A 27,702-nucleotide genomic window follows, 5' to 3' on the forward strand; every position below is an offset into this window, starting at 1 on the left:
CTCTTAATTCCCGTCCAGCTGAATGTGGATATCCGTCGTCCTCTCTGTGTCTTTTCGCTCCTCTATATACGCCTCTTCCGCCGCCTTTTTTTTTTTTTTTGCTGCATATAGATGTATTTTGTATCCCGTGTTTACTCTACTAACCCATGTCTGTGTGCATCCCGCCTCGCCGCTGCGCTCTCAATAGATGGTGCAAGTCAAAATGTCCAAATCGCCCGTAGACCCTCTGTCTGCTGTGGAGACCGGCTCTCAGTCGCACTATTTCCAGGTAAATAACACTCACTTTGCTCCTTTATCCGCACACCTTTCACCGAGGAAAAACAACGGCCACTTCTCGTCTTTCCTACTTGTTGTTGAGATTGAGGCGTCGCGTTTTGGCAGCGAGCTACTTTTTTTTCTCTCCCATTTTTTCTTTTACTACCATCATCGCCTTCACTGAAACTGAAGCAGATTGATGCGATAATAACGTGATTACTGTGCTTTCTTTCTTTTCTTTTTTTTAAATGCACGCTCAGAATCAGGCTGAATCTTCCACAGGTCTTGATACATCTGCTGTTAGAGATCAGGCCTTCTGTGCATTCACTATTGATATTATTTTATTATTTATCTCTTATTTCTTTTCCCACAACAATGAATCCACACTGATGTTATAGGAAACCAGCACACAGTGGGGATCTATAGGGACTTGGACGGTGCTGAAAGGTGGATAACTCTTACTCACCTGTAGCCTGAATCTACAGGGCCTGTCAGCTCTCACTGCAACATCCAAGCTTTCTTATTAATGTGCTGTGTTGGAGGAGGCCTAAAGGAGAACTGTCTCTTGCGTTACACCGACTAGTATTCAGGCTTTTATTTGGTCAAAGCCCAGAATATCAGCACACCTACTGACCCATTAAACCGATGGGTGGACAGTATTTCAATGCCTTTGATCAGTTTAACCTACAGCTGAGGCAAAAAAAAAAGAGTTGTAGACTTACTGGCCAATGATGGTCGTAAAATCACTCATCAGATTGATAATTGATATTGATAATGAAACTTAAGTGTTGCTGTGATGCAGCATTACCTCGCTCCACATTTTCACAGTGTTAATTACTTGGCATAAAGACAAAAAAAATCAAACCAGCTTGATAAGTTGGGCCAAAAGATGGACGATCGAGGACACAAGAGTTTATCTATCTATCTATCTATCTATCTATCTATCTATCTATCTATCTATCTATCTATCTATCTATCTATCTATCACTGCTGTGCTTCTCTTTCATTAAAGCTGCCCAGGAAGTTGCCTAAACGAAAGAGCCGCTTCAAACGCTCAGATGGAAGCACGTCCTCTGACACAACATCCAGCTTCATCAAACGACAGGTAAAAAAAAAAACATTTCTCCTGTCTCTCTTTTTTTAAACTCACTTGTGCTGGGCTGCTGGCCACATCATGCTCTGGTACATTGCGGTCACAGGCAGGTTATCTCACTGACTTTGTATTGCTGGCCATTCTGTGCTTTAGGGTCTAAACTTGGAAGTTAAAGTGGTTTGAAGTTGCTCTGTCTGCATTACTCTTGTTGGCATTGCAGCATCTTTAGTTGTTTTTGTGTTTTTTTGAACAGGTATATTCTCTTGGTATCCAGGCTCTTCTCTTTTGGGGCTTAAAAGTGCATTTGCTGGTCTGTATTTGGGTAGTTGACAAACTAAGGTGAAACAGTAATTTTTTTTAAAAAGTACAAATTATTAATGACATTAAATGAAATTCTAATGTTCAAAGTATGAATTTTCTTGAACTGTTAGTGTTCAGCAGATATTTTTTATTTTTTCCACTTTTTCATAAGCTTTTTTCACATGCCCGGACATAAATTGTCCTGCGGTGTGACATCACATTACAGTAAAATTTACAAAAATAATAATAATATTTTCAAATATAGATTACTTTAATTGAACGTTTAAGGATCCCTTTCTGCAAACTATCATTGATAATCTACACAGGTAACTTATTCTAGCTATTTTTCAGTTCCATTCTTTAATTGTAGCCTCTTGTATTGCTCACACTAGTGAAACTTTCTTACAAAATGTTAATATTATGATGAAAATGCTGTTTTTTCTTACAGTTAAATTATGCATTGTTTAAAAACAAACACATGAGGATTGGATTAACTAAATCTTCATAAAAGCCTTTTAATTTTATTTTAAGTGGTGTCACACCGCATGACATGATGTCACACCACAGGACAAGATGAGACACTATACGATTATTAGTAGAAATTTATTAGGTGCTACTAGAACAATTACATTCATTTATGTAAATCATCTGACAAAATACAAAAATATAGTTTTACTCTTGGCTCTAACTATATGAATTTTAACACAAAACTTAATATTTGTGAACAAGACATGTTAACATTTTGGAGACATCACATCAGATTTGTAACTAAACAAGACACACTGTAATTAATGACAATTATTTTAACTCATAAAGTCTAGGATAGTCAAGACTAAGAATTTTAACAACATTTTAAGCACATTTTCAAAACAACTTATAATTTGAACAGCTTGGACACATTTACTTTCTCCTTCTTTCCCTAAGTATCTCCACACGCCTGACCTCATCCTGGTTCAGCCTTTCACAGTACCTCCTGTCCTTCTCTGCTCATTCCTAAAACAACAAAAAACAGTTCAAAACAATTCTCAGTGACCAAGTACTTTTCATACACAACAAACAATGATAAAACAGGGGAACAAAGGGACCGCAGATAAAAAATGAGCTCCAAGCTAATTCAATGCATTAAATGGCAAAATTTATGCTAAATATTGTACATGGTACCTTTACAAAATACAATGTAATGATAAAATGTTACAAAACAGCCTACATTTTAAAAACAACAGGCTTTTAACTCATAACACAGTTGACTAAGGTGTGTCACACCGTGGGACAATACTGTCACACCACAGGACATTTACACAATTGTGGCCATTTTGAATCGTTACTATACATTGCTGAGTGTTAGCATCTTGCTAGCTGAATAAATATAGTGTTTCTAACCTTAGTAGGTGATTTTTGAAAATAAATGTCTTAATTTTCTCAAAGTAGAGCTGTCACACCGCAGGACTAACAAAAGTGAACACGTTGATCATTTGACACAAAGTATGAAATTTGTTAAATTATTGAGAGATTAACACTCACCTTTTAATCCTCAAATGACAGTGCAATATCTGAGGCACTTCCTGGTTCCTCTTGACAAAAGACCACCTATAGTTGTCTATAAAAAATGCCTGTTTAAAAACCCTGATCTTTCATGTCACACCGCAGGACAGCATTTTCATTACAAAAATGAACTTACTGTGATATTTAATATAGGAGTCTTGTGCATTTTAAACCTTTCTATTAGTCAAGTAAATATGTATAAATGAATGCCAAAAGGTGTTTATGAACAATTATTTTGATGATTGTATTTATTTTATACGTGTTAATTTTTCATATCTAATTTATTACGGTCACACCGCAGGACTTTTTCCATGGTTATCGTAAAATAAAGACAGAATAAAACATATCCTTAATCAAAAAGGAAAACAGTTACATTAAACATCCTATTTTGCATTATTGACATGAGTTATGTGGAGGAAGAATACATTTTAATGGATATTTTTACTTGATTACGGAAAAATCATGCGTCATGTCAACTACCCATTTATCATTATCTTGGCACACAGTGTTTCTCCTCTGCATCTTCATCTCCACTGAGCGGCCTCCTCAGCTGCAGTTGTTGTTGTACACAGCAGATGGCAGCAAAATGCTTCAAAGCAGAGGTGTGTTACATCCCAAAAAAAAAAGAAAAAAGGCCCAGTTTTTTTAATTAATGTTTTTAGGTCATGCACGTGCAGAGGACTGGGATGGAGATGGTGTTATTTAAGACGATCTGTGCAACTAAAAAAAAGGAAGAAAAAAGAAAAAGCAGAAGAGATTCCCCTCATGCTGTTACTGCGTGGCTGTTATGAATCATACCCTCTCATTTATTTACATCAGCTCATCTACCTATGGTATGGAGCGCAGTTTTTTTGAAGATGTATTTGTTAGTGTCAGTGTAAAAGCAGAGGTGGTTTCAGAGAGTCCAGCAAAGGAGGGGGGCAGGAGGGGGGGGGGGTGATTGATCCCTGTAGAAATCAGGTTGTGACGAGCCCTGAAGTTTCACCACGCTCATCCTAAACCACCAGATCCCTGAGGTTCATGAGCTTCAACACATCAAAGAGAGAAAGTCAGGGGTTGGGAAGGATTCAAAAACTCACTCTTATAAAAAGGAGCCTCATGTACTAATGACAAAAACTACAAGCCCCCCCCCACACTTCACTCACACTGTTGGCTTTCACACCTTCTAAAGACTAAACACACCACGTCTCCAGTAGCCATTTTGTCCTGATTTAGACTATGTGAGTATAAATTATTGTCTCACAGTAGTGGTGGATCACTTGTATAATTGTTAAAGTACCATTACCACAGAACAGAAATACTTCAAAAGTAAGCACTAGCATTAAAATATACTTTAGGCTATTTTCCACAAAAAGTACTCAGGATGTAGAGTGACTTATTTGAGAACCATATTATATTCTTCGATCACAATTGAATATCATTTTAATGTTGCAACTGCTAAATGACCTTTAACATTGTTAAGTGGCTCTTAAATCAATGCAGGGTTCAATAAAATAATTCCTTAACCTCCAATAATGCATCACAGTTTGTGTGTTATTTGTGTGAATCTGCAAAATAACTATAATAACTACTATCTAAATATATCTACATGCCATAGGAACTACAGTATTCAGCTTTAAATTCATGGCAATTAAGTGTAATGTAGCATAAAGAAATAAACAATAACATATTTCTGTGGACTGTGATGATTTCTTTTACAATTTCTAAGTTATTAAACATAACCCTAAATAAAACGCTGAAGTTACACAATACTGAAAGTATTATTTGATTAACAAATGTTTGTCACAAAATGAACTTTGTATAATTAAAAGTTGGACTTTTTCATATCTGAGGGGAGAAGCTCTTTAAAAATAAAAAGGTCCTTAAAGGGACAACGAGGAGTTTTGGAAAAGCGAAGCGTTTTCACACTACATTTATGAGCCTCCGTGCGCACCGTAAAATTCTTTGACCGGCGCAAGACAGACTCATGTTTTCATTCATCAAGAATTAAAGTCAGAGGTTCAAAGAGGTTCACATACCGTCGTAGTTCCGACCATAAACGGCGATTTGGCTGCGTTATTCTCATGACTCGCCACGAAGGAAACGCTGGTCGGCTCGACCAGCATTTCCGCCACCACTAATAATAACAAAATAACGATAGAGACAAAACGATATATTTATCGAAAATGGGCCCATTAACAAGTGTGGGTAACGTAGATTCATCCACATTAACGTGAGACTTTTTTTATAACCAAATAGAAACTCCTCGTTGTCCCTTTAAGTCCCTTTAATAAAACGGTTTATCAACTGTCACATAATTGATAGGCAAATAACATATATTTACCGGAGTATATACGTTAATCTGCCTTCCACTGACGAACCATGGCATTAGCTAGAATCACCGCTACCCGGTTTTGCAAAACACTCAACCAAAAAGAGAAAAAAAACACACACAATTGAAGTGTTCACTATATTTTCTATGCTTTATCCCGCCATAACAACCCTTTCCTATGGCAGAACATTTTCTATGATGACGAACTTTGCTATTCCTACACACACAGCCTCTCTTACAGCGCACTGTTTTATTCCCCCAAATGTATTGGTTAGATTTGTATTGTGTATTCGACTTTGCTAGAATGAACAAATTATATTTCAGCATTGCCCATTCCCATTAATCGTCTATGCAACATCACAAAATACCAAAAAATATTTGAAGAAAATGCCATCAAAACCCCGACCGCAGCACAAAGTGATGATTAAATCACTTGTTATTTGAACACTCGTCCAAAACTGAAATTAATTCATATGAAATATATTTACAAATACAATAAAAAACAGCATATCATCATATTTCAGATGCTGGAACAAGCAAATATTCAGCAGCTTTGCTAAAATGAGAACTCAACTTTCTGTTGATTGACTAACTGTTGCAGCTTCATGAAATGTAGTTGATAAGAAAGTAGTTGAGACACGTTAAAATTGACCTCAAAAGGCTTTTAAGGACTATGTGTGCATCTTGTTATGCATTTGTTACTGGAATGAGGTATTTTGTTTGAAACCTGAATTTAAATGAAATTCAAAGACCAAGAAAGACACTTTAGTCTCATGCACAGCACCATTAAGGTGAGGGAACGTGGAGCAGTGTGAGAGGCGTTAGTGAGCAGAAGGGGAGAAAAAAAAAGAGGGAAAAAAAAAAGGGCTGAGCAGACATCTTCTCCAGGAGGGGACATTAGTTATCCTGATCGGGGGGCTTAATGACAATCTCCAGATTCCCTGAGAATATTGCACGGCTTAAAATATTCATGATGCTCATTTTGACGGCCTTGGGCAATGTGATGTGTGGGTTCACTGTTCGCACTTGCACCTTCAGTTTCATTTCAATCATTGCCTTCTCTGTCTCTCTCTCTCTTTACACACACACGCACACAACAGGCATCTAAACCGACTCGCCCCCCCCTCCTCTATAGGTGATATGACAAAGTGTTTTATGCAGAAGGAGTAAAGACATTTTTACAAACAGAGCAGATAGTTTCTTGTCTGTGATAGGGGTGGGGTGTCTATGGAGGAGCAGTGGAGTATGACTCATTTCTGCAGCAGGATACAATAAGCAGCACCCTGCCATAAGTGTGGATGTATGTGTTATAGTATGTAGGACATGAGGCTTTGGAAACAGCAGGAGGAGAAACCCGACGTGATATTAACAACAGCGGTTTCATTTCATCTCTGTTTCCTGTCTCTACCTGACTGTGCATGTAATGAAATTATACTTGAATGGAGGAATGTGATGTAAAATTTTAAGAAATGTAGTTGTGGTTGTTTCATCAATCAATCAAGCCACACAAAAGCTGCATTGTTTGTGTGTGTGTTGAGATGTGATGTGATGGAATAAGGAGGGGTAAGAAAGAATAGAAAAGGAAGGTGTTGCTTTGCTGGCGTCTGGCTCCAGTGCAGGTCGTCCCTGGTTAGGGGATGGGATGGGACACGGTACAGTTTGTCTGCATTTTTACAGCATGTAGTATATAGAGAGGGAGGGACCGGCAGCGGCAGCATCACCACCACATTAACTGAGTAAGTACAAATGACTGCCAACACAGTCTGCTTCTCCTTCTCCTCCGTCTCAAACTCCTCTCCTCTCCTCCCCAATCCTGCTTTGTTCCATCTTATTGTTGCTGCTCCTTTGTCTTACCCTGTCTTCCTTCCTCCCTCACCTCACCTCGTCTCCCCCCCTCTCTCTCTCTCTCGCTTTTCTGTCTCCCTCAGTCCTTCACCTGTGTTTTACTTTCTGATTGCCATTGTCATCCCTTTTGTGCACTCTTCACACTTCCCAGGCGAGTGATTGATCAATTTGACACACAGTATATGCCCGGTCTTGACTTTGATATTGTAGTAACCACACTGTTAGTGAGTGATTTATTGCGTTGTGTATGAGAGCACCGTGCATGTGCAACTTGCTGACACTGAATTATGACTGCACAGTTAATCGAACACTTTTTGAAATTGGATATGTGGCAACTGGATTTCCAAATCGCTGGAGCTTGCAGTTTTTTTTTTTTTTGTTGCTTTTTTTCCCCCCCTCTGAGGGAAAAGGTTTTCTCAGCCTCCTGAATAATATATTCTGCTGTTGTGCAGAATCTCCTCCCTGTTAATAAAGCTAGAGAAATTAGATTTTACAATCAGGATGCACACACCGTTACATAATTTAAAAAATACACTGAGGTGTTTTGCAATTTTAATCCATCTGATGTACAAATTTTATCATTTAACTTGACTGTCAACCATTTTTAAGGGATACAGTAGATTTTGAGTCATGTTTTCCTGCTGTTCATGTACATGTTGCGTAGCTCTAGGAATGACAACGTCAGTCTGTGAGGTTGGTTGGACTGAAATGTCTCAACTCTTGGACATGACAGGATTGTATTAATGCCATCAGCAGGTCATAATGCATCTAAGTAACTGCAGAGCTAAACATTAGCACTCATGAGCAAATCTAAAAATGCTAACACGCTAAGCTCAGATGATAACATGATAAATATTAAACCTGTATTCTACAGCATGTTGTTGTTTAACTCAAAGCTTTGCTGTGGCGAAAGGGGGACAGTACGCTTCTCTACAAGTGCTCGAATGGTTGAACATCTTCAGAAACCAACAATCTGGCTTTCAAGTCAGTTTTCACACAGTGACTGAACAGTGGTAGTGAGGAAGTGAGGAAGTAAACAGGATCTGACCTTCTCTCTCAAGCTCTGTTTTCATTTTACACAAGTATTACATAACACTTCTCATGTATATAAACAGGTGCAGGACTATTGTGTGGTTCAGTGTCTTCTGGTAGAAAATGAATGAAAATGTGCACCGTTATTTCCTTATTTAAACGATTACAACATCCACCCCTCTCTATTGCATCCAACTTTCAACTACTATTACACAACATACAACATGTACGGCCATCCAGAACAACTATAAACACCTGCATGCACGCCAACATGGTTGAATGATATGTCAAATTATAAAAACAGTTCTGATACCCGAACTTGTGCATGGGCCAAATACCAAATACTCTTAACTAGTTATTCAATTCTTCTCCTATATTGTGTCTTAGGCAGATCTGAGACATTGTCATACTTATATTCATATTGGAACAAGTGCAATCATATATCATAGGATCATCTTTGCCGAGTTACAGATACTACTGATGTAAACTAACTTTACTTAAAGGGATAGTTCAACATTTTGGCAAATTGGCCCATTGCTATAATCCCTATGGTTTCAGCAGTAGGTTAGTTACCTTTAATTGTCGGTGTAAGCTATTTTTTAGAACAGCGGAGCAGAGCCGTGAGCTGCTCAGAGCTTTGCTACGGAGGCTAATGGGATTTCTTGGTGTCCCTCATCAAACTCATCAAATACACAATCCAACAACTCCAAAACGGTAAATTCATACAAAACCGCTGATGCGTGTTCCCGTCAGGGGCAGTTTTTTCAGAAAGCAGTCTCTGCATTTGCCTCGAAAACAACTCTGGCAGGAACGTGCATCAGCAGTTTTGCACAAATTTGCCTCTAAAAAGACTCTTGTCTCGTAACGTTCTGTTATTATCTCATAGCGTGGTGAATGTGCAGGTCACAACTTGTCCACCAGATCGTTTTGGAGTTGTTGGATTGTGTATTTGATGAGTTTGATGAGGGAAACCAAGAAATCCCATTAGCCTCCGTAGCGTAGCTCTGAGCAGCTTGGCTCCGCCGATCTAAAAACAGCTTGCACTGACAATTAAAGGTAACGAACCTACTGTTATGACTATAGAAATTATGGCAATGGGCCAATTTGCCAAAAATGTTGAACTATCCCTTTAACTTAAAGCTACTGGATTAATTGGTTGAAAAGTGAAAGGAGTCACTTGTACTAATGAGCACATGTAGATTTTTCACTCGTCTCTGTAGCTCTCCCTCAGCACTATGGAGCATTTTGACACCTTTCAGCTAATTGTTTTGGATTCCTTGCCCACATTGCTGTTCTGCTTCGCTCTCATTGTGTTGTTTGCAGCAGTAGCTGGCAGCTGTTGGCAGTGAAAAAGCTCTGATAAACAGACTGTGAGCTATCTGCCCACCACCAAACAGCACAGCATACAGTTACATGCCTATTTGGTGAATATAGCGGTTCATAGTGAACATCGGACTTGTGGACCTGGATTTGTCAAGTGAGCACAAATGCGACCTTAAATTAACATTTATGTTCTTGTTAATGCTCTATACCTGCAGATACTGATAAGCCACTCAGGTCAACTTAATAAGGTGATATGTAACAATTTGTTGCACTGTCCCTGAACGACACAAAGAAATGAATTGATTAAAGCAACATTGCGGAGTTTATCGGCCTTAAAATAATGTTTCCAGACACATTGCAAATGGTAGAAAAATGGTTAATAGGATGAATGGTGCAGCCTGAGCCGGGTCGCGTCGGCTGAAACTGCACTATGTAACTTCCCTGTGCGGGTTGGATCACCGCCGTAGCGTAGCTCTGAGCAGCTCGCGCCTCTGCTCTGCCGTTCTAAAAACAGCTTGCACCAACAAGTAAAGGTAACAAACGTACTGCTATGACTATAGGGATTATGGCAATTTGCCAAAATGTTGAACTATCCCTTTAAATTTATATTTTTGGCCCCGACGCTTGGCTAACATTTTCATCAGTGACTGTTTTGTTAGTATTCACTGGTTGTTGCTCCTGGACATCCTCGACACTAGCTAGCCAGACAGTTAACCTACAATTTAAGAACAATTGGCCAGAGTCATAAAGACATGTCTACACGTCTTGCCCAAAGAACATTAGAACATATTTAAATGTAAATTATTAAAATACATGGCAGTAAAATTATGGTGTAGAGATCCCCTGCTGTTCCTCCCCTAGACTGTAGGATGACTTGGCCCTCTTGAGGACCCGACTAGCTGGATGACACACTTCCCCGTTGGCCCCTCCCTGTGGAGTTGAGGCCATCAGTGTTGCAGTGTGTGAAGAATAATCACAGAAGCAGAATAGGAAAGAACAGAGTTAAATTTAGCCCCCAGACGACGGGGACATTAGCAGTAAAAAAAAAAAAGAAGAAAAAAAAAGAAACAAGACATCCTCAGACCAGACAATAAAGATGTGCCGAGGTTGTTTTGTTTCACTCTGCACTGCAGAACCAGCTAAACACGCTGTTTTCTGGTGGTAACAATGTGGGTTTTTTGTTTAGTTTTTTTTTTTTTTAGGGATCTGACAGGTAGCCAGGAGGACAGAGTGTGTGCAGCAGAGGTCCAACAGCCTCATGTCCAAACATTAATAATGAACGACAATCACAGCCCAGGCAGGCAAGCTCTCTGTGTTCTAACATCATTAAACAGCTCTCTGACATAACGCCTTTCCCCTGCGCCCACCACCATATTTATTCCACTTTTATGTCTGTGTGTGTTTGAGCATGTTCCCAGAGAAGACAGAGCAGTGAGAAAATTCAGATTCATGTCTTTATCAGGCTCTAGCGCCGTCCTCCTAATCAGCCAGGTATGCAACTCTGTGTGCTGTCTTTGTGTCTCTTGTCTCTCGTGATCTGTGGTCATGGTCCTTTTCATTCCCCCCTTTCTCTCTCCCTCTCTCCCTCCCTCCCTCCCTCCCTGCCTGCCCTCCCTCCCGGCTGTTTCCCCCTCTTTTCTCGTATCTACGGTGAGGATAGATATCTGGGTCTCGCTCCACTCCTTCGTAGCATTTTATTATGTTCTAATCTCGTCTTCCCCTTGAGATAGCCTCGCTTTATCTCGTCATATAAATCGTTTATACCTCTTTCGTCTCTCCGACCATCATCCATCAGTCACTCTCCATCCTCATAAACATCTTTTCTCTTTTCAGGATATCTTGTCAACAATATATTCACCCCCATCCTCTCTATCTTTCCCCCCCTCGTTCTTCCTCACCCTCCTTTTTTTCCCTCCCTCTGTGCTGCTCTGGCACTGGTGCAGTGTTGCCTTGCAGAGCTGCTAAAAATCAGATCTAGTTATCTAACATAGACACACACACACAAAAAAAAAGAAACAAGGAGAGCTCTTCGTTTGCTGCTTCTCTGGGGCTTGAAGTGGTGCTGTAGATAAAGATTTATTTTGGATTATACATATGCATTCTGAAGTGCAGAGAAAGCAAAGGTGATGGTTGTTTTTCATCTCTGGGCACTTTTTTTTTTTTGTATTTTGAGCCTGAATTTCCTCTTGTTGTGCTGCTGCTGCTAATTGGTCCTCCAGAGGATCCGTTTGTATATGTTGGAAAGATGGATGACCAGGACTAAGTCACTGCACTCCGGAGCAGAGGGGAACCAAAGTGAAAACTGTATTATTTGCCATTTGCCACTTTCTTAACATCTTTGGGTTTGTTTGCAAGAGTATATGTGATTGTCCCAGCATGCAGTATATTAATGTAATTATGAATACTGCAGTTACCTGAGAGGTTGAGTTGAGTGTTTTCTTTTCTGTTTCATTCGTCATTTACACTTTTTTATGTCATGTTTGTCTCCTGTCTCGTCTTTCTTCCTTTGCCTGACTTTTAGCAGAATCAGCACATTGTTCTTTTGAGCAAAGCCAAATACAGGAGAACACACACACACACACACACACACACACACACACACACACACACACACACACACACACACTACCCAAACTGCATCTAGACCACAGCTTCACTTTCTTCTCTGTGTCATTTTTCTCTGTGAAATCGGCATCATGGTTTCTCTTTGGATGATCGCGACATGTCACTGTATGTTCTTTATCAGTAATTTAGATATTAAAATATTCTCCACTGATTTATTATTTGCTTTGATTGTAATTATGAAGTGAACAACTTCATGTGAAAAAGCTGAGAACACTCGATTCCTTTTTCGTGAAAATATTTGCTCATTACTTTTCAGTCAATTGACTAATTGCTTAATGGATTAATCATCTCAGCTTTACAGAATATGTAAACACAGAGATTGAAGATAATAATCACTGAAGTCCTCTTACAGGTTCTGAATAAGGGCACTTATAGAGTGTTTATCACCATTTTATTTGATGTAATATGCCTCTGTCTTTGTTTGTCTTATCTGTCTGGTCTTGGTATAATGTGCTACCCATCCCAGGAATGTGTCCTTAAACCTCTTACAATGAAAAATGATAGTCTGCATATATTTTGCTAATGAGATGTCCTTGGAGAATAAACAGGGGAAGAAAGGATGTATATGTGCTGCACTGTGGGGGATGATGGAAGGGATTGGGGCCAGGCAGGAGAGAAGAGGAAGCAGTTGCCTCTTTTGTGCTATATTTGGTCTACCAGAAGATGGCTGGTGTGGGAGAGCAGCGCATTGTGTTGGAGATGCACAGAGACACATGAATGTGTTCATGAATGCAGATATGTATTTGCATGCACACCTGCATATAATATAATCAGACTGCAGAGTAAACGGATGAAAGCAGCAGTATAAACAAAAACAGCAGATCTGTGCATCAAATAATTAATTAATAATCCAACTAAATTCACCTTTGGTTCTCTCCTGACAGGGGTCGGCTGATTCATACACCAGTAGACCGTCGGATTCAGACCTGTCAGCAGAGGAGGACCGCGAGGCGTATCGGCGTGAAGCCGAGCGCCAGGCACAGCTGCAGCTCGACAGAGCTAAGGTAGGTCGCACACTGATTCACGCTGCTGTAGTGTGTCTGTCAACAGTTGCATAAGTTCACATTTTTTGTGTAGGTTAAGTCTGATGCCACATGTGTTCATCTACTGCTCTGGGACAACTTTCATTAACTACAAAGTGAGGGAAAGTAGCCAAGTACACTCGCTCAAGCATGTACCTGTGTATCCTACAAGAGTACTTCCATTTTCTGCCACTTAATATTTTGACTCCACTGCAATATACTAAAAATATACTTTTTATGACACTGCATCTATATGACAGCTGTGCAGTCTGATTAATAATACAAAATATAATAATAAATACATTATTAATTGTTAATTCATTGTTATAGATTAAGATAAAACTTTATTGATGGGGTGGGGGAGTCAATAAATGAAATATACTTCATAACACACTTCTGAAGCTGTTCCCAGCGGTATATGAAGTGATTGTCATTAACGCCACATTTACCAGATGGAACATGATGAATGATAATACACATCCATGAACCAATAATTGCATCAGAGTAATGCACATTATTCTGAGACGAGGTATTCTACAGAATGAATATTTTTACTTTTCGGACTGCGCATATATCTTGATGTTTATGCAACTTTCACTTGAGTAAATGATAAGCGTGCGACTCTTACATCTAAATGAGCATTTCTATTCCCATTTTTACATCTAACTGAGCATTTCTATTCCCATTTTTACTTGTGTAAAATTCAAATACTGCTCCCAACACAATGCACTGCCACACACAGACACACCTTTCTGTTTGGTTGTTGTTGGAGTGAATCAGAGTATCCCTGTGTGTGTTGCCAGGAAAATGAGGAGCTCAAAAGGTTTAAGTCCCAGTGAAGTCATCATTCACTGGTGTTAAAGTCACGACTCCTTGATCAGTAATTTTCTTGTTCTTATTTTCTGCTGCCACAGTCCAAACCTGTAGCGTTTGCAGTAAAGACGAACGTGAGTTACTGTGGAGCTCTAGATGAGGACTGTCCTGTCCAAGGAGCTGCAGTCAATTTTGATGCCAAAGACTTCCTGCACATCAAAGAAGTGAGTGAATATCTGTTGTTATCGAAGCCCCCCTCTCTTACATTAAAATAAAGCAGATGCAAAACAGTGCCTTGCAAAAGTATTCATACCCCTTGAACTTTTCCACATTTTGTTACGTTACAACCACAAATTTTGCGTGATAGACCAACACAAAGTGGTGTATAATTGTGAAGTGGAAGGGAAATGATACATGGATGGTATTAAACCAACACTGAGGAACTTTTCAACCTTCATATAATATTTTCATAACTTTTGTGATGGTACATCGACTTACAACAGGTTGAATGACACCTCTGTCATGGCCTGAGGGGGTCTGAATCATTATGGTCTGTATCGCCTTCACTGGCACTAAGCAGCTTTGAGGAGCATGGTGGGAAACCGGCTCTCACTTAAGTTTCACTTTCGCGAGTCACGACGAGGAGGGAGCAGCAATGCGGCACCTTTCCGTCGGATTGTGTATGTGTGTTTACTGAGAAATGATCCGCTGGAAACAGAAACTTAGTTTGGACGTCTTCTGTTAATTTCCATGTACCGGGAGATCAGGATGTTTACGGCGCTACGTACTAGTGCTCATGGGAAATGGAGTCTTCCTTCAGGCAAAACACTACCGCTTTGGGCCACTGGTGCCGCCAAACTCAACCAAAACTGAAAGTTCTTTAGTACTGCTCAGGGTTTCCCGCAGCGCTTTCCTGTTAAGGCGGCCGCCTTAACAACAAAGAGCTGCCGCCTAAACTAACATCTTAAAAAAAAAAATGTAGCGATATTCGCCGCCGCCCCCCCCCGTCGGACGATGGCCGCATCCTCTCACACACATACACACCACAGAGAAGCGCGCACGCATAACAGCAGCGCGTGTTGAAAGCGAAACTTTAATACGGCACGGCGCGTCCCTCCCCGTCGATCGATCCGCGCGCGCCCCCCCCCCCGTCGACAGATCTCCGCGCTACCCCCCCCCTCCCGTCAACAGATCTCCGCTACCCCCCCCCCCGTCCCCCCCCGTCAACAGATGTCCGCGCTGTCGACAGATCTCCGCGCTACCCCCCCCCCCGTCGACAGGTCAGACACCACCTTAACTAACAAATTTTCTGTGGGAAACACTGTGCTTTAAGATTTTTTTTACAAATAAAAATCTGAAAAGTGCATATGTATTCACATTGTTGAACCACCTTTCGCTGCAGTTACAGCTGCGAGTCTTTTGGGGTGTGTCTCTACCAGTTTTGCACATCTACGGACTACAATTCTTGCCCATTCTTCTTTGCAGAATAGCTCTAATTGAGTCAGAGTGGATGGAGAGCGTCTGTGAACAGCAGTTTTCAAGTCTTGCCACAGATTGTCAGTAGGATTTAGGTATGGACTTTGACTGGGCTGTTCTAACACATGGATATGCTTTGATCTAAACCTTTCCTTTGTAGATATGGCTGAATGTTTAGGGTTGTTGTCCTGCTGGAAGGTAAACCTCAGTCCAAGTTTCAAGTTTTTCTGCCTCTAACAGGTTTTCCTCCAGGATTGCCCTGTAAGTTACAGTATTTAGCTCCATCCATCTTCTCATCAACTCTGAGCAGCTTCCCTGTCCCTGCTGAAGAAAAGCATCACCACAGCATGATGCTGCCACCCCCGTGGGGATGGTGCGTTCGGGTTCATGTGCAGTGTTAGGTTTCCGCCACACATAGCGTTGTGCATGTCGGCCAAAAAATTAGATTTTGGTCTTTGATTTGTAAAAGATCTTGAACCTTCCAGCAGGACAACGACCCTAGACATACAGCCAGATCTACAAAGGAAAGGTTTAGAGACACACCCTTGTAAAAAATCTCCAACACCATGTATCATTTCCCTTCCACTTCACAATTATACACCACTTTGTGTTGTTCTATCACGTGAAATCCCAATAAAATACATTTAACTTTATGGTTGTAATGTGACAAAATGTGGAAAAGTTCAAGGGGTATGAATACTTTTGCAAGGTACTGTATATGTGACATTGTACTGTTGTTGCACTGAACTTAACAGAAGTACAACAATGACTGGTGGATCGGCCGGCTAGTTAAGGAGGGGGCAGACATCACCTTCATCCCCAGCCCCCTCCGACTGGAGGCGATGAGACTCAAACAGGAGCAGAAACAGAGGTCAGTTAATAATTTTAAACAAAAGCTTCCTTGACGACCTATTTCCGTAATATAAGTCTGAGAAATTTGAGTTTTTGTTGTGTTGCAGGAAAACAGGGGGTAACTCCTCGAGTTTAGGCGACATGGTGACTGGGAACTGGAGGACCACACCACCATCTGCAGGTGAATGTAAGTATTACAAAACTGCCTCTTGTGCTGAAAGAAAGATAAACTTCCTTTTTCTTCTGTCTTTTTTTCCTTCACTGATTGATATTTTCTTGTTTTCACAAGCCAAACAGAAGCAAAAACAGGTAGGTTTTGACATTTTGACGACGCAGAATTTGTCCATAATACCTACATAGATTTCAGAGTTAGACAGGAGTGACATTATCAAGGTATCTATAGGAGAGGTCTTGTCACTGAATTCCCATTTTCATATGTAAAAATGGGAATTCAGCAGTGTGGGAACTTTAAGTTATTATTCATTACTTAAATAATAATAATTATTAAAACTGGCTACATAAGCAAGCAACTTTGTACATTTTTAACAAAAGCTTTTACTTAAATAATCTTTCAGCAGGTACAGTAAGTAACAATGGTAATAAATTATTTTAGGTCTTATTACACTTGCTGTTTTGTTTTGTTTTGTTTTAGACTTTATTTTATAACATTTTGATTGAGAGAAAAATAGAGAGCAAGAATTTCAAATATCCTTATGTTACGTCACAGTATCAAAACCATCTTAAAAAGTCTTGTTCACATTAACTTTGTTTTGCAAACCTCAGCATTTCTCACCCCTGTCCCCTCTGTTCTCCTGTCGTCCTCCCCTATTTCTGGCAGGAACACGTCCCTCCCTACGACGTGGTGCCCTCTATGAGGCCAGTGGTCCTCGTGGGACCATCGCTGAAGGGCTACGAGGTCAGCCTCTCCCCATTTCACCTCCAAAAGACAAAACAACTGCCACCTACTGCACCCTTCCCTCTCAAAACTGCCCATGCATCTGTTGTTAGGTGCCCGTCTGAATTTATCTTAGGAATGGGAGTCAATTTTATATGTATGTTTCAAGTTACAGCAAATTTGATTAGTGCTTCTGCAGGAAGGAAGAGATGTGATTCGGTTTTTTAAGTTAAGGAAAACATTAATATAAAACATAAACCTTAATCAACTACGGTGTGGAAATAACATTGGTTTCTCACAGCCAACTGCATACTGGACCACGATGAGCCCCCTAATCACCGGAAATTAAAACACTACACTACAGAGCAACTCCACCAAGTTCAAACTAAAACAAAAGTTATCTGTGCTGAAAACTGGCGCCTGGATCCAAATATCAATACACAGGTCCACAAAGGTCTTTTAATGTTTTTCGTCACTTCTTAAAGGTCCAACAACAAAAATCAATTGAGCGGTGCCTTTGCTGACCGACCTTGTCACCATGACCCCCTTGCTCCTTGCACTTTTGTTTTAACCTCTACTGTATTATGGCCCTATTTATTATAATGTAATATTGTAATGTATTTTGTATTTTATAATGTTGACAACGTGTGCTGCTGCCCTCTTGGCCAGGTCACCCTTGAAAATGAGATCTCGATCTCAACAGGTCTTTTTACCTGGTTAAATAAAGGCTAAATAAAAAGGTAGCACAAGGTTTGCATTAAACTCTTAGAGACAGGGAGAATGCAATAACCTCCAACTGCGTTACAGTGGTGACAAAAAGCTACTGAAGTACAAGTAAAAGTCTGTCATTTATAATTCATATCAAAGGGAGCATTACTGTTGTTGTCTAAATGCAGGTACTAAAAACACATGCAAATACAGGAAGCACTTAATGTATTTGTATAACTCTCATTTTACAATTTATTTCGTAAAAAAAAATAAAAAATAAAACTCACCAATTGTTGCTCCAGCTTGTTTAGCTTCCACTTCTCTTGAAATATGAGCTGCTAGCAAACATCCTTTTACTCTCCCACATGGAAAATGAAGGATGCTCCACAAGTAGCCTCCATGTTTCACCTGTGATGATCCTGAACTGGGGGCAGACGTACAGGTAGAGCAGCGCTGGCCTATTTCCCGTTGTTGTTGTTGTTCGTTTCCTCTCAACATAAAAACTAAACCAAGTTTCTGAAGAGTAGTTTTGAGGCTCCACCGTCGCTGTCATCATGGCGGCTCCAAACTCCACCCTGAATCCCTGTAGGCGAGTCCGTTAATGGGAAGAGACCGTAGACTGTACAGGAAGAGACGCTCACGCTGCGGTAGCTAGGCGACATGCCGCCGGTAGCTAGGCGACATGCCGCCGGTAGCTAGGCGACATGCCGCCGGTAGCTAGGCGACATGCCGCCGGTAGCTAGGCGACATGCCGCCGGTAGCTAAGCAACCTGTGGAAAGGAATAATCAGAATAACCAAAAGCATGGCGGACCGGGGCGTTCAAAGTGCTTCACGTAGCTAACGCATTAAAATATTACAAAGGGCATGAAACATTTTACTTCTGCTTTAAGTCGGAGAAGTGGGGGGTCGGATTTATTTAACTAGGCTAGTTAAATCACAGTAGCATATAGGTGATGTGTTGAACTTACAGGGACAATACAGAGATTTGCTTGTAGCCACAGCACTTAAAAAACCCACTGTAACCTATTTTCATAGGCACACCAGCCTCGCTTTCAATAAAACACACACTTGCATTCCATAATTGCGATCAGTGAAATATATGAAAACAATAAAATACAATTTAAAAATGAGAGAAAAAAAATTCTAATTCTTCGTCATATTTAAACTTAAAAAAAAGAAAGAAAAAGTAATGCAATAGTTACTTTCCCTGGTAACTAGTTACTATTATAGTGAAGTAGTGGAGTTACTAACTCAGTTACTTTTTGGGAGAAGTAATTAATAACTATAACTAATTACTTTTTAAAAGTAATGTTCCCAACACTGGTCACCACATTCACGCGCATCCCTTGACTGCACACAGAGAGGACTGCCCCTTTATGCCGTTCTCTCTCCTCATTGGATAAAGGTTGTAGGATACAAGGAAAGTTTTCTCCTCGGCTCAGAGCGGAGCAGAGTGACTGACAGACCCGTGTTTCAGACCAAACACTCTATATAAGTGATTGCCGTTAGAAGATATAACTATTTAAGACTTATAGCTATTAACACAAAAATTCTGCTTACTTCTGCTTTAAGTAGCCCTAACCCTTAACCTTAGCCTAAACCTAACCTTAACACTTTAGAATGGGTAGTCGGAGAAATGAGCCGAATGTAACAAACAACACAAATAGCCTATATTGTGTATTTTTCACCAAAAAACCCCCAACAAAATTCAAAGTTGTTTCCTCTCCCATTAATCATATCACAGCCCGTCAGATTTACCTGGTGATCGTTTGTTTGATCCCTTGGTTGTGGCAATTATTCATCAATTTTACTCTTCATTTAGCTATAGGCTACACTTTGTTTTGTTTGTAGAGATTTACCATTTTGCATGTTGTTTTGAATTTATGTGCACTGTTATAACAGTCGGTTTCTTATCCCCCCCTCCCCACCTAGGTGACGGATATGATGCAGAAAGCGCTTTTTGACTTCCTGAAACACAGATTTGAGGGACGGTCAGTATAAAAACAAAGGAGAGATTGCAGAATAACTCCTGTAGTTGAAGAAAGCCAATTCACCTGATCTACAAAATTATTTCACTGAATATTCGTCTTTGTGTATTTTTGTTCGCAGAATCTCAATCACCCGTGTAACTGCCGACCTGTCTTTAGCCAAAAGATCTGTCCTCAACAAAAGACCCATCATGGAAAGATCCAACACCCGCTCCAGCCTAGGTAATAAAGTCAGGATTTTGGAGCATTTAACATTGTGAGGTGACTGTGTATACTCATGGGCCACTCTGGACAACAATGGTCCGATGTGTAACCTACTTTTGCCACAACTGTCCCCGTAGTAAATTGTATAAACAGCTTCATCTGTGCTGGCTGGCTGGCTCAACTGTGTCATCAGATCTGAACTCGATTCCAGACAGGAAGCCCCACAGGTCTTTGTTCTTGCATAAGCAATGAGTTAAAACATAGGAAATGTGTTGTTTCTGTGCAGCGGAGGTTCAGAGTGAGATTGAGAGGATATTTGAGCTCGCTAAAACCCTGCAGCTTGTGGTTCTGGACGCAGACACCATCAACCATCCTGCACAGCTCGCCAAAACCTCCCTTGCACCCATCATTGTCTACGTTAAAGTTTCCTCACCAAAGGTACAGTAGGTTACCTCCATGATGAACTGACTGATGGGCTTCAGGCCTCTTGTCCCCATCTGCATTGATCTGTAACGCAACCTCTCTTTTTTTTTTTTCTTTCAGGTGCTCCAGAGGCTGATCAAATCACGGGGGAAGTCTCAGAGCAAGCACCTGAATGTGCAGATGATGGCTTCAGACAAACTCTCTCAGTGTCCCCCTGTGAGTGGATTCTTCCCACTGTTATAAAGCTTCTGTTCACTCCTCATAATCAACCTGCAAGCTGTAAAACCTGAACACTTTTTTATAGGCACATGTCGTAATTACAAGGTGAAAACATAAAAAAAGGTAATAAATTCCATTCAATTGACAGATTGGCTAAGTAGAGTAGTAGTTGCAGGAGATAATGCAAACAGATAACACAGTACATGTAGCTCCAATGGTATGACATGTTATGTACTTCCTCTCTCCTAAATGGATGAGGCTGTGTTTGCTTCTTTATACAAAAACACATCAACAATACATAACAGTAGATACAGTTTGAATTTGCCCCTTATTTTGCCATTCGTTTTTATCTGCTGATTTAAATCTGAGCGACCCAGAATAAAATAAAAACAATCTAATAGTCTGTTTCCCTTTTCAAAAACAGTTAAATTATAATGCAAAGGTTATTTCACATTAATGTTTAATTGATGGTTCCACATGTAAGTACCTCTGAACTTCTGCAGCAGTGAAACTGGACTAGAACGGACTGATCTGTTTGGAGAGTTAGTCGCTGAGACAGAAACAGGTCACAAACTGAAAAAACCTCACAATCTGATTATCTGAAGAAAAAAAATGTATGTCAGAATTTTTAGAAGATGTGTGGCTTTTAGATATTTATATCGGTGACACTGAGGCACAGGAATTGATCATGTTCACTTCTTCCACTGGAATGAAAAGGCTCAGGACTGAGGCTGATAAACTCATACATGTGTTTCACCTTTCTCATGGATGGATGGATGGATGGATGGATGGTTATTTATATCAAGGTACAAACAAAATTCATTAAAGGTGGTGGTGTTTGGTTTCTGTGTATCTGCGCTAATGATATATTGATAAAAGTGCTGTTTTAGTGAGGGGTCAACAGCAGCCATGCAACAGATGTGCACCCAAGGACACAGTAAAAGGTTAATCCAGCTGTGCACTAGCAACATCATCATATCATCATAACCTTTATTTAAACTCGGAGATATATTGAGGAGTAACCTCATTTACAATATAGCCGAGATGAAAACACAAAACACACAAGGACAGAAGACAAGACATTTGAAACATACAAAAACATAACAGAATACCAGAATATAAATTGAAACATAGTTAAAAGCACGAGCAGTTGGAGGTAAAATAAGATGTAGTTATGGCTTTAAATTGTCCCATTGATAAAAGTGAGGTAAGTTTCAAATGATTCTGCAGAGTGTTCCAGGTTGTAGGTGCACAGTAAGAGAAGCTGGTCTTTCCAAGTTCGGTGTTAACAGAGGGAACCTGCAGTGTGAGCCAGTCTTTTGAGCGTGTGCGATAGAGACCTGCATTGAAAGATACTAGTGAGTTAATATAAGATGGTAAGAGACCAGTAAGAGCTTTAAAAATAAATAAAATCCAGTGTCGATCACGCCTGTTAGATAGTGATAGTGAGTGTTGTAGCTGTCGCCAGTAATGAACCTCAGGGCTGAATGATAAAAGGTAAAGTTGTGGCTGATGCATGCCTGTATACGATGTCTCCATAATCTAAAACTGACATAAAAGTTGCTTCAATAAGTTTCTTCCTGCAGTGAAAAGGAAAAGATGATTTGTTTCTGTAAAAAAAGCCTATTTTTTGTCTTAGTTTAATGACCAGATAAGATACATGATGTTTGAAGGTGATTTTGTCGTCGATCCAAAGTCCAAGATATTTATATATCATGGCTGTGGGGATACTAACATCTGTTTGTCCGTTTGATTATATATAGACAGTGATCATTTATATCTGAAGTAAAGTCTCACAGAACACTCACAGCCTTTCAGTTTTGTTGATTTGTTCCTTGTTGTTTGCTTGTAGGATATGTTTGATGTCATTTTGGATGAGAACCAGCTGGAGGATGCTTGTGAGCATTTGGCTGAGTACCTGGAGATCTACTGGCGTGCCACTCACCTCCCAGGAAACACTCCCCTTAATCCCTTATTGGAGCAGAGTCTGATGACCCCTCCTTCTGCCATCTCTAGCCTACAGGTGAGTTGATCTTCATCTGTCTTTGAAAAAGCAAAGAGAAAGCATGTTTAATACTGTGTCAATACTGTTTAAGACTCTGAAGTAGGAATCCTGTTTTGAACATGTTGTCACTGTCCTGACCAGCTCTTCCCATCTCAGATTCTTCTCACTCCTATGTTTTTATTTGATTGTCTCCGGTTGTCTTGTCTGTCCTCTCACTCATCCATGCTTAACATTTTTGCAGTTTTCTGAAACACAGGAATTAATTGAATGATCGCTTACAAAATGGGGTGAGTAGTAGGGTTTATCTATATACATTTGCACTCTCAACCCCAACAGTCCCCTCTTACACATGTACCGACACTTGAACATGACTCAGCGGCTGAGACAGCGAATGAACAGCATTTTATTAGCTCAGTTCTCAGCACAGAAAAGAAAAGACGCCGTGTGTTTTACCTTATTGCATCCTGCCTCCTTTTCCTTTAGTTGATGGTCTCAGGTGAATCAACGCTGCTCCGAGAAAAATTCACAAAGCACTTGAGCCCAGGCTTCAATTTTTTTACCAGAATTGAGAACATTATGTTTGAAAATGTAAACACATGTGTATGAATCGTCTAAGTCTTGCCATTGTTCTCTATTTTCTTTCTATTTCTTTTCCCAAGCATGCTTTGTGAATGGCTGCCCCCCCACTCACAGTGGCACAATGCTATTTTTGAATGACTTGAGTGCTAATTGAAGGCATATGATTGATGCTTAAATAATAAATTCACTGGAAATAAATGCAAATTAACACAATAAACTGAGACCATAACACTTGTACAATAACAGTTCATGTTCGAGAGTAACCCCCTGACCATCCATTCAAGTGTCTCACTTGCATTTCCTTTGTTCGGTGTCTAAAGTATTAATCTATATACACACACACGGATGAAACACTGTAAACACTTCACGGAAAAAGGACTTTGATGGGATTTTACCAACACTGCAAACACTGCTGCACTACTGCACGTCAGAGATCAACTTTGTCAACTATTGGTTATTAATCACACAGTAAGACTGTGGAGAGTTGTTCTCAGATTTTTTAAAATTTGGGCAAATTAAAAACTTTACTTTTCCACTTCAAATACCAACAAAATAATTAATGTGCCCAGAATTTTGTAAAAAAAAAAAAAAGTCACATCCACTGATCCTGAGTGGGATAGGTGGTGTACACATAAACAATCAATAAAATAGCAATACACTGGCATCACATCTTCCTTTTGTCTATGATGCTTTCTTATACTATGAGATTTATTACTATAGGTGGTGATTTATAGCTGACAAAAGCTGCTCACTGGCATCACAAGGGACTGTGTGGTTTAGTTGCAGTGTTTGTAATTATCACAGCTATTTAAAGGAGATTTCCGGTCATTTTCTAAGTAACGCTCTACAGCTCTATAGGTCCCCGAGTGCGACCATAGGAAAAAGTCTGAGAAAAATATGTGCAGACCGGACCTAGCTCTCCTCCTGCTAGCTGCGCTACACTGCAGTTAAACAGCAAAGTAATGGGGGCAGTTATTCTAACCGCAAATATAATGCTCAAAATATCACTACAAACGCTCTGCAACATCCACCAGTTCCTTACCACACAACACTGAGTGTGCATAACTCCGCTAATATGAGAGAGCAGTGTTAACTTTGTGTTTTTATCACGTACCTCTGTTTACTCCAGCTTCCTGGGTAGACCTTACTAGTCGACGGTCGAGGTCGGGACTGTTTCCATATCAACAAAGATAAAAACGCGAGGAAAACATGGATTTAGGAGGGGAAAAAATGATTTTGGTTGGGGAAAAAAGCAGTTGTATTCATATTGATACTTTTTTCCCATCGAAAAACATTTTGCTCGACAGTTCACTAGTAAGGTCTACCCTGGAAGCTCGAGTAAACAGAAGTACGTGATAAAAACACACAGTTAACACTACTCTCTCATTATGCACACTCAGTGTTGTGTGGTAAGGAACTGGTGGATGTTGCAAAGCGTTTGTAGTGATATTTTGAGCATTATATAGAGGCCAAAGTCACGGTTAGAAGAACTGCCCCCATTACTTGACTGTTTAACTGCAGTGTAGCGCAGCTAGCAGGAGGAGAGCTAGGTCCAGTCTGCACATATTTTTCTCTGATTTTTTTCCTATGGTCGCACTCTGGGACCTAGAGCTGTAGAGCGTTACTTAGAAAATGGCCGGAATTCTCCTTTAACAGTTGTATTTACACTTCTTTAAAAACAATTCCAACGTGCCCATATTGAGGTTGAAACAGTCGCTGGTCTGTGTACAACATGCACATGAGGAGGATTGTGCATGTTGTCTCCTCTACTGTACTTTGCTAACACGGTAGATAGAAAGTTAGAAGTGTCTTTGTGGTTCAGGAGGGACAATAACAGTAACCAATAACGTTTCAATGCACATTTGGGCATTTGAGTTGTTTTAAAATCAGATTTGAACCTGCAAAATCCTTCCTGGTGTAGTGTTTGCTTTGTTTTGTCCACTCTGTGTGTTTGTGGCAGAGAAAATGTGTGGATGGAGAAATAAATAATCACAGAAAATGTGAAGCTACTTTGAAACATGATCCTGGGGTCAGTGTTTCTTTTGGTCATTGGATTTTCTTCTGATTAATGTGAATTAAATAACAAAAAAAAGATTGGTTTATTTGATTTTCATTTTGAAATACCAAAAAACTAGAGCAATTAACTAAATTTTAAAAACGGTTTGATTTTCATGTTCTATTTCATATAACAAAAAATGAAATCACTAGACAACAGAAACTAAAAGGAAGACCAAGAACAACCGTTGTTAAGTCGTCATTTTCAAGGCAAGACAGATAAGCAAAGGGGAGAGATAGCAGTTTAATACCTTAGTTACGACTTTTTCCACCTCTAACTCCAGATACGTTGGGGACTCCCATCAAGCTTCTGCCACACAACTTGTTGCAGAAAATCCTCTTCTGCCCCCACTTTTGTGTGATACTGTAAAAAAATGACAACATCTGGTGTCAAAATATGAAAAGAACTGTGTTTTTGGTCTGTTTTTTTCATTTCTACTGTCTATAAATTTTAATTTTTGTTATATGAAATACAACATGAAAATCTAACTGTTTTTAAAAAATTTAGTTTGACACTCAAAAAGAACAATGCTTTTTGTGTTTCCATATTTTTATTTCAAAATTAAAATCAAATAAACCAAAATTGTTTTCTGTTTTTTAATTCATATTGATCAAAAAGAAAATCCAATGACCAAAAAAGATACACAGACCATCCTGGTTTCTGAGTTTTCTTTTGACTTGTGTTTGTTTGTTTTTGTTTTTTACCCTCCATGGCGACTCACAAATCGAACCAGAACCAGAACAAGAACCAGCCGCAGCCTCACGAGGCGTTGGGCTTGGAGGGTGACGAGGAGGAAGAGGCGGGTGAGGAGGCCCACTCCCCCTTGGAGCAGGACAGTCTTATGCCGTCCGACGAGGCCAGTGACTCCCTGTCTCGTGGCCGCAGGGGGAGTCCATGCCAAAGGGGGGGCGAGGAGGAGGAGGAGGAGGAAGAGGAAGAGGAAGAAGAGGAGGAGGAAGAGGAGGAGGATGAGTACGCCTCCCCCTGCCACGCTCGCACGTACAGGGACATGTACCCGGCTCACCGTGGGCACACAGGCAGTGCCCACAGTGCCAACGGGCATGAGTCACAGGACAGGCTGCTCCAACGCGAAGCTCAGCAAGGTCACAACCAGAGGAACAACCGCCAGCGCAGCCGCCCCTGGCCCCGAGACAACTACTGAGGAACAAGGCCCCCAACGGCCCCCAACGGCCCCCAACCGCCCCAGCCCCTCCCCTCAGCCTCCGGACTGTCCCAACAACAACAACATTTAGCGACGAGTAAAACATTCCCTGAATCAACTCAGACTCTTTAGCGTCAATCGGACACAGATGCCCAGTTTATTCAAGGGGATAGTTCAACATTTTGGCAAATTGGCCCATTGCCATAATCACTATAGTCATAGCAGTAGGTTTGTTACCTTTAATTGTCAGTGCAAGCTGTTTTTAGAACGGCGGAGCAGAGCCACGAGCTGCTCAGAGCTACGCTACGGAGGCTAATGGGATTTCTTGGTTTCCCTCATCAAACTCATCAAATACACAATCCAACAACTCCACAACGCTCTGGTGGACAAGTTGTGACCTGCACATTCACCACGCTATGAGATAATAACAGGATGTTACGAGACAGAGTTGTTTTCGAAGTAAACGCAGAGACTGCTTGCCGAAAAACTGCCCCCGACGGGAGCGTGCATCAGCGGTTTTGCATGAGTTTTTCTCTAAAACAACTCCGTCTCGTAATGTTCTGTTATTATCTCATAGCGTGGTGAATGTGCAGGTCACAAATTGTCCACCAGAGCGTTGTGGAGTTGTTGGATTGTGTATTTGATGAGTTTCATGAGGGAAACCAAGAAATCCCATGAGCCTCCGTAGCATAGCTCTGAGCAGCTCGCAGCTCTGCTCCGCCGTTCTGAAAATAGCTTGCACCGACAATTATAGGTAACAAACCTACTCCTAAAATTATAGGGATTATGGCAATGGGCCAATTTGCCAAAATGTTGAACTATCCCTTTAAGAAAACCACTGTAGGTATTATTGATATTTACAATCTCTCTCTTCCAGACTCCCAGTTTTAATTTATTCGAACCCAGAGTATGTTAACGACCTCTCCAGGGTCAAATCATTCAGATGGTCAAGTCAACAGGGCTACTCACCTCT

At 40.4% G+C, this 27,702-nt stretch overlaps 1 protein-coding gene across 5 annotated transcripts; it reads left to right on the forward strand.

Moving 5' to 3' along the window:
* On the forward strand, positions 1 to 26,893 carry cacnb3a (calcium channel, voltage-dependent, beta 3a). Of its 5 annotated transcripts, none has more exons than XM_085782564.1 (15): positions 1 to 268; positions 1,268 to 1,360; positions 13,211 to 13,330; positions 14,263 to 14,385; positions 16,393 to 16,508; positions 16,597 to 16,676; positions 16,779 to 16,798; positions 17,328 to 17,405; positions 20,026 to 20,084; positions 20,203 to 20,303; positions 20,572 to 20,723; positions 20,829 to 20,924; positions 22,780 to 22,950; positions 23,174 to 23,219; positions 26,301 to 26,527. In XM_085782564.1, exons 1-14 carry the CDS (start codon positions 188 to 190, stop codon positions 23,201 to 23,203), a joined length of 1,320 nt encoding a protein of 439 aa, XP_085638690.1. In that variant the 5' UTR covers positions 1 to 187; the 3' UTR covers positions 23,204 to 23,219; positions 26,301 to 26,527. The 5 variants fall into 5 exon arrangements, with proteins under 5 accessions (XP_085638690.1, XP_085638691.1, XP_085638688.1 ...); XM_085782565.1 differs by having other exon boundaries at positions 26,307 to 26,443; XM_085782562.1 differs by lacking the exon at positions 23,174 to 23,219 and having other exon boundaries at positions 26,307 to 26,893.
* The last annotated feature ends 809 nt before the right edge of the window (positions 26,894 to 27,702 follow it).

The sequence above is a fragment of the Trachurus japonicus genome, chromosome 7 (assembly GCF_045865225.1).
Source record: "Trachurus japonicus isolate A0001 chromosome 7, Traja_1.0".
Classification (NCBI taxonomy): domain Eukaryota; kingdom Metazoa; phylum Chordata; class Actinopteri; order Carangiformes; family Carangidae; genus Trachurus; species Trachurus japonicus.

Excerpts from the sequence above, each read along its gene's own strand:
- cacnb3a (XM_085782561.1), top strand. The coding sequence starts at position 188 with ATGGTGCAAGTCAAAATGTCCAAATCGCCCGTAGACCCTCTGTCTGCT. Across the intron at positions 13,331-14,262 it reads TGCAGCTCGACAGAGCTAAG|TCCAAACCTGTAGCGTTTGC; the intron begins GTAGGTCGCACA and ends CTGCTGCCACAG. Across the intron at positions 20,085-20,202 it reads AAACACAGATTTGAGGGACG|AATCTCAATCACCCGTGTAA; the intron begins GTCAGTATAAAA and ends TTTTGTTCGCAG.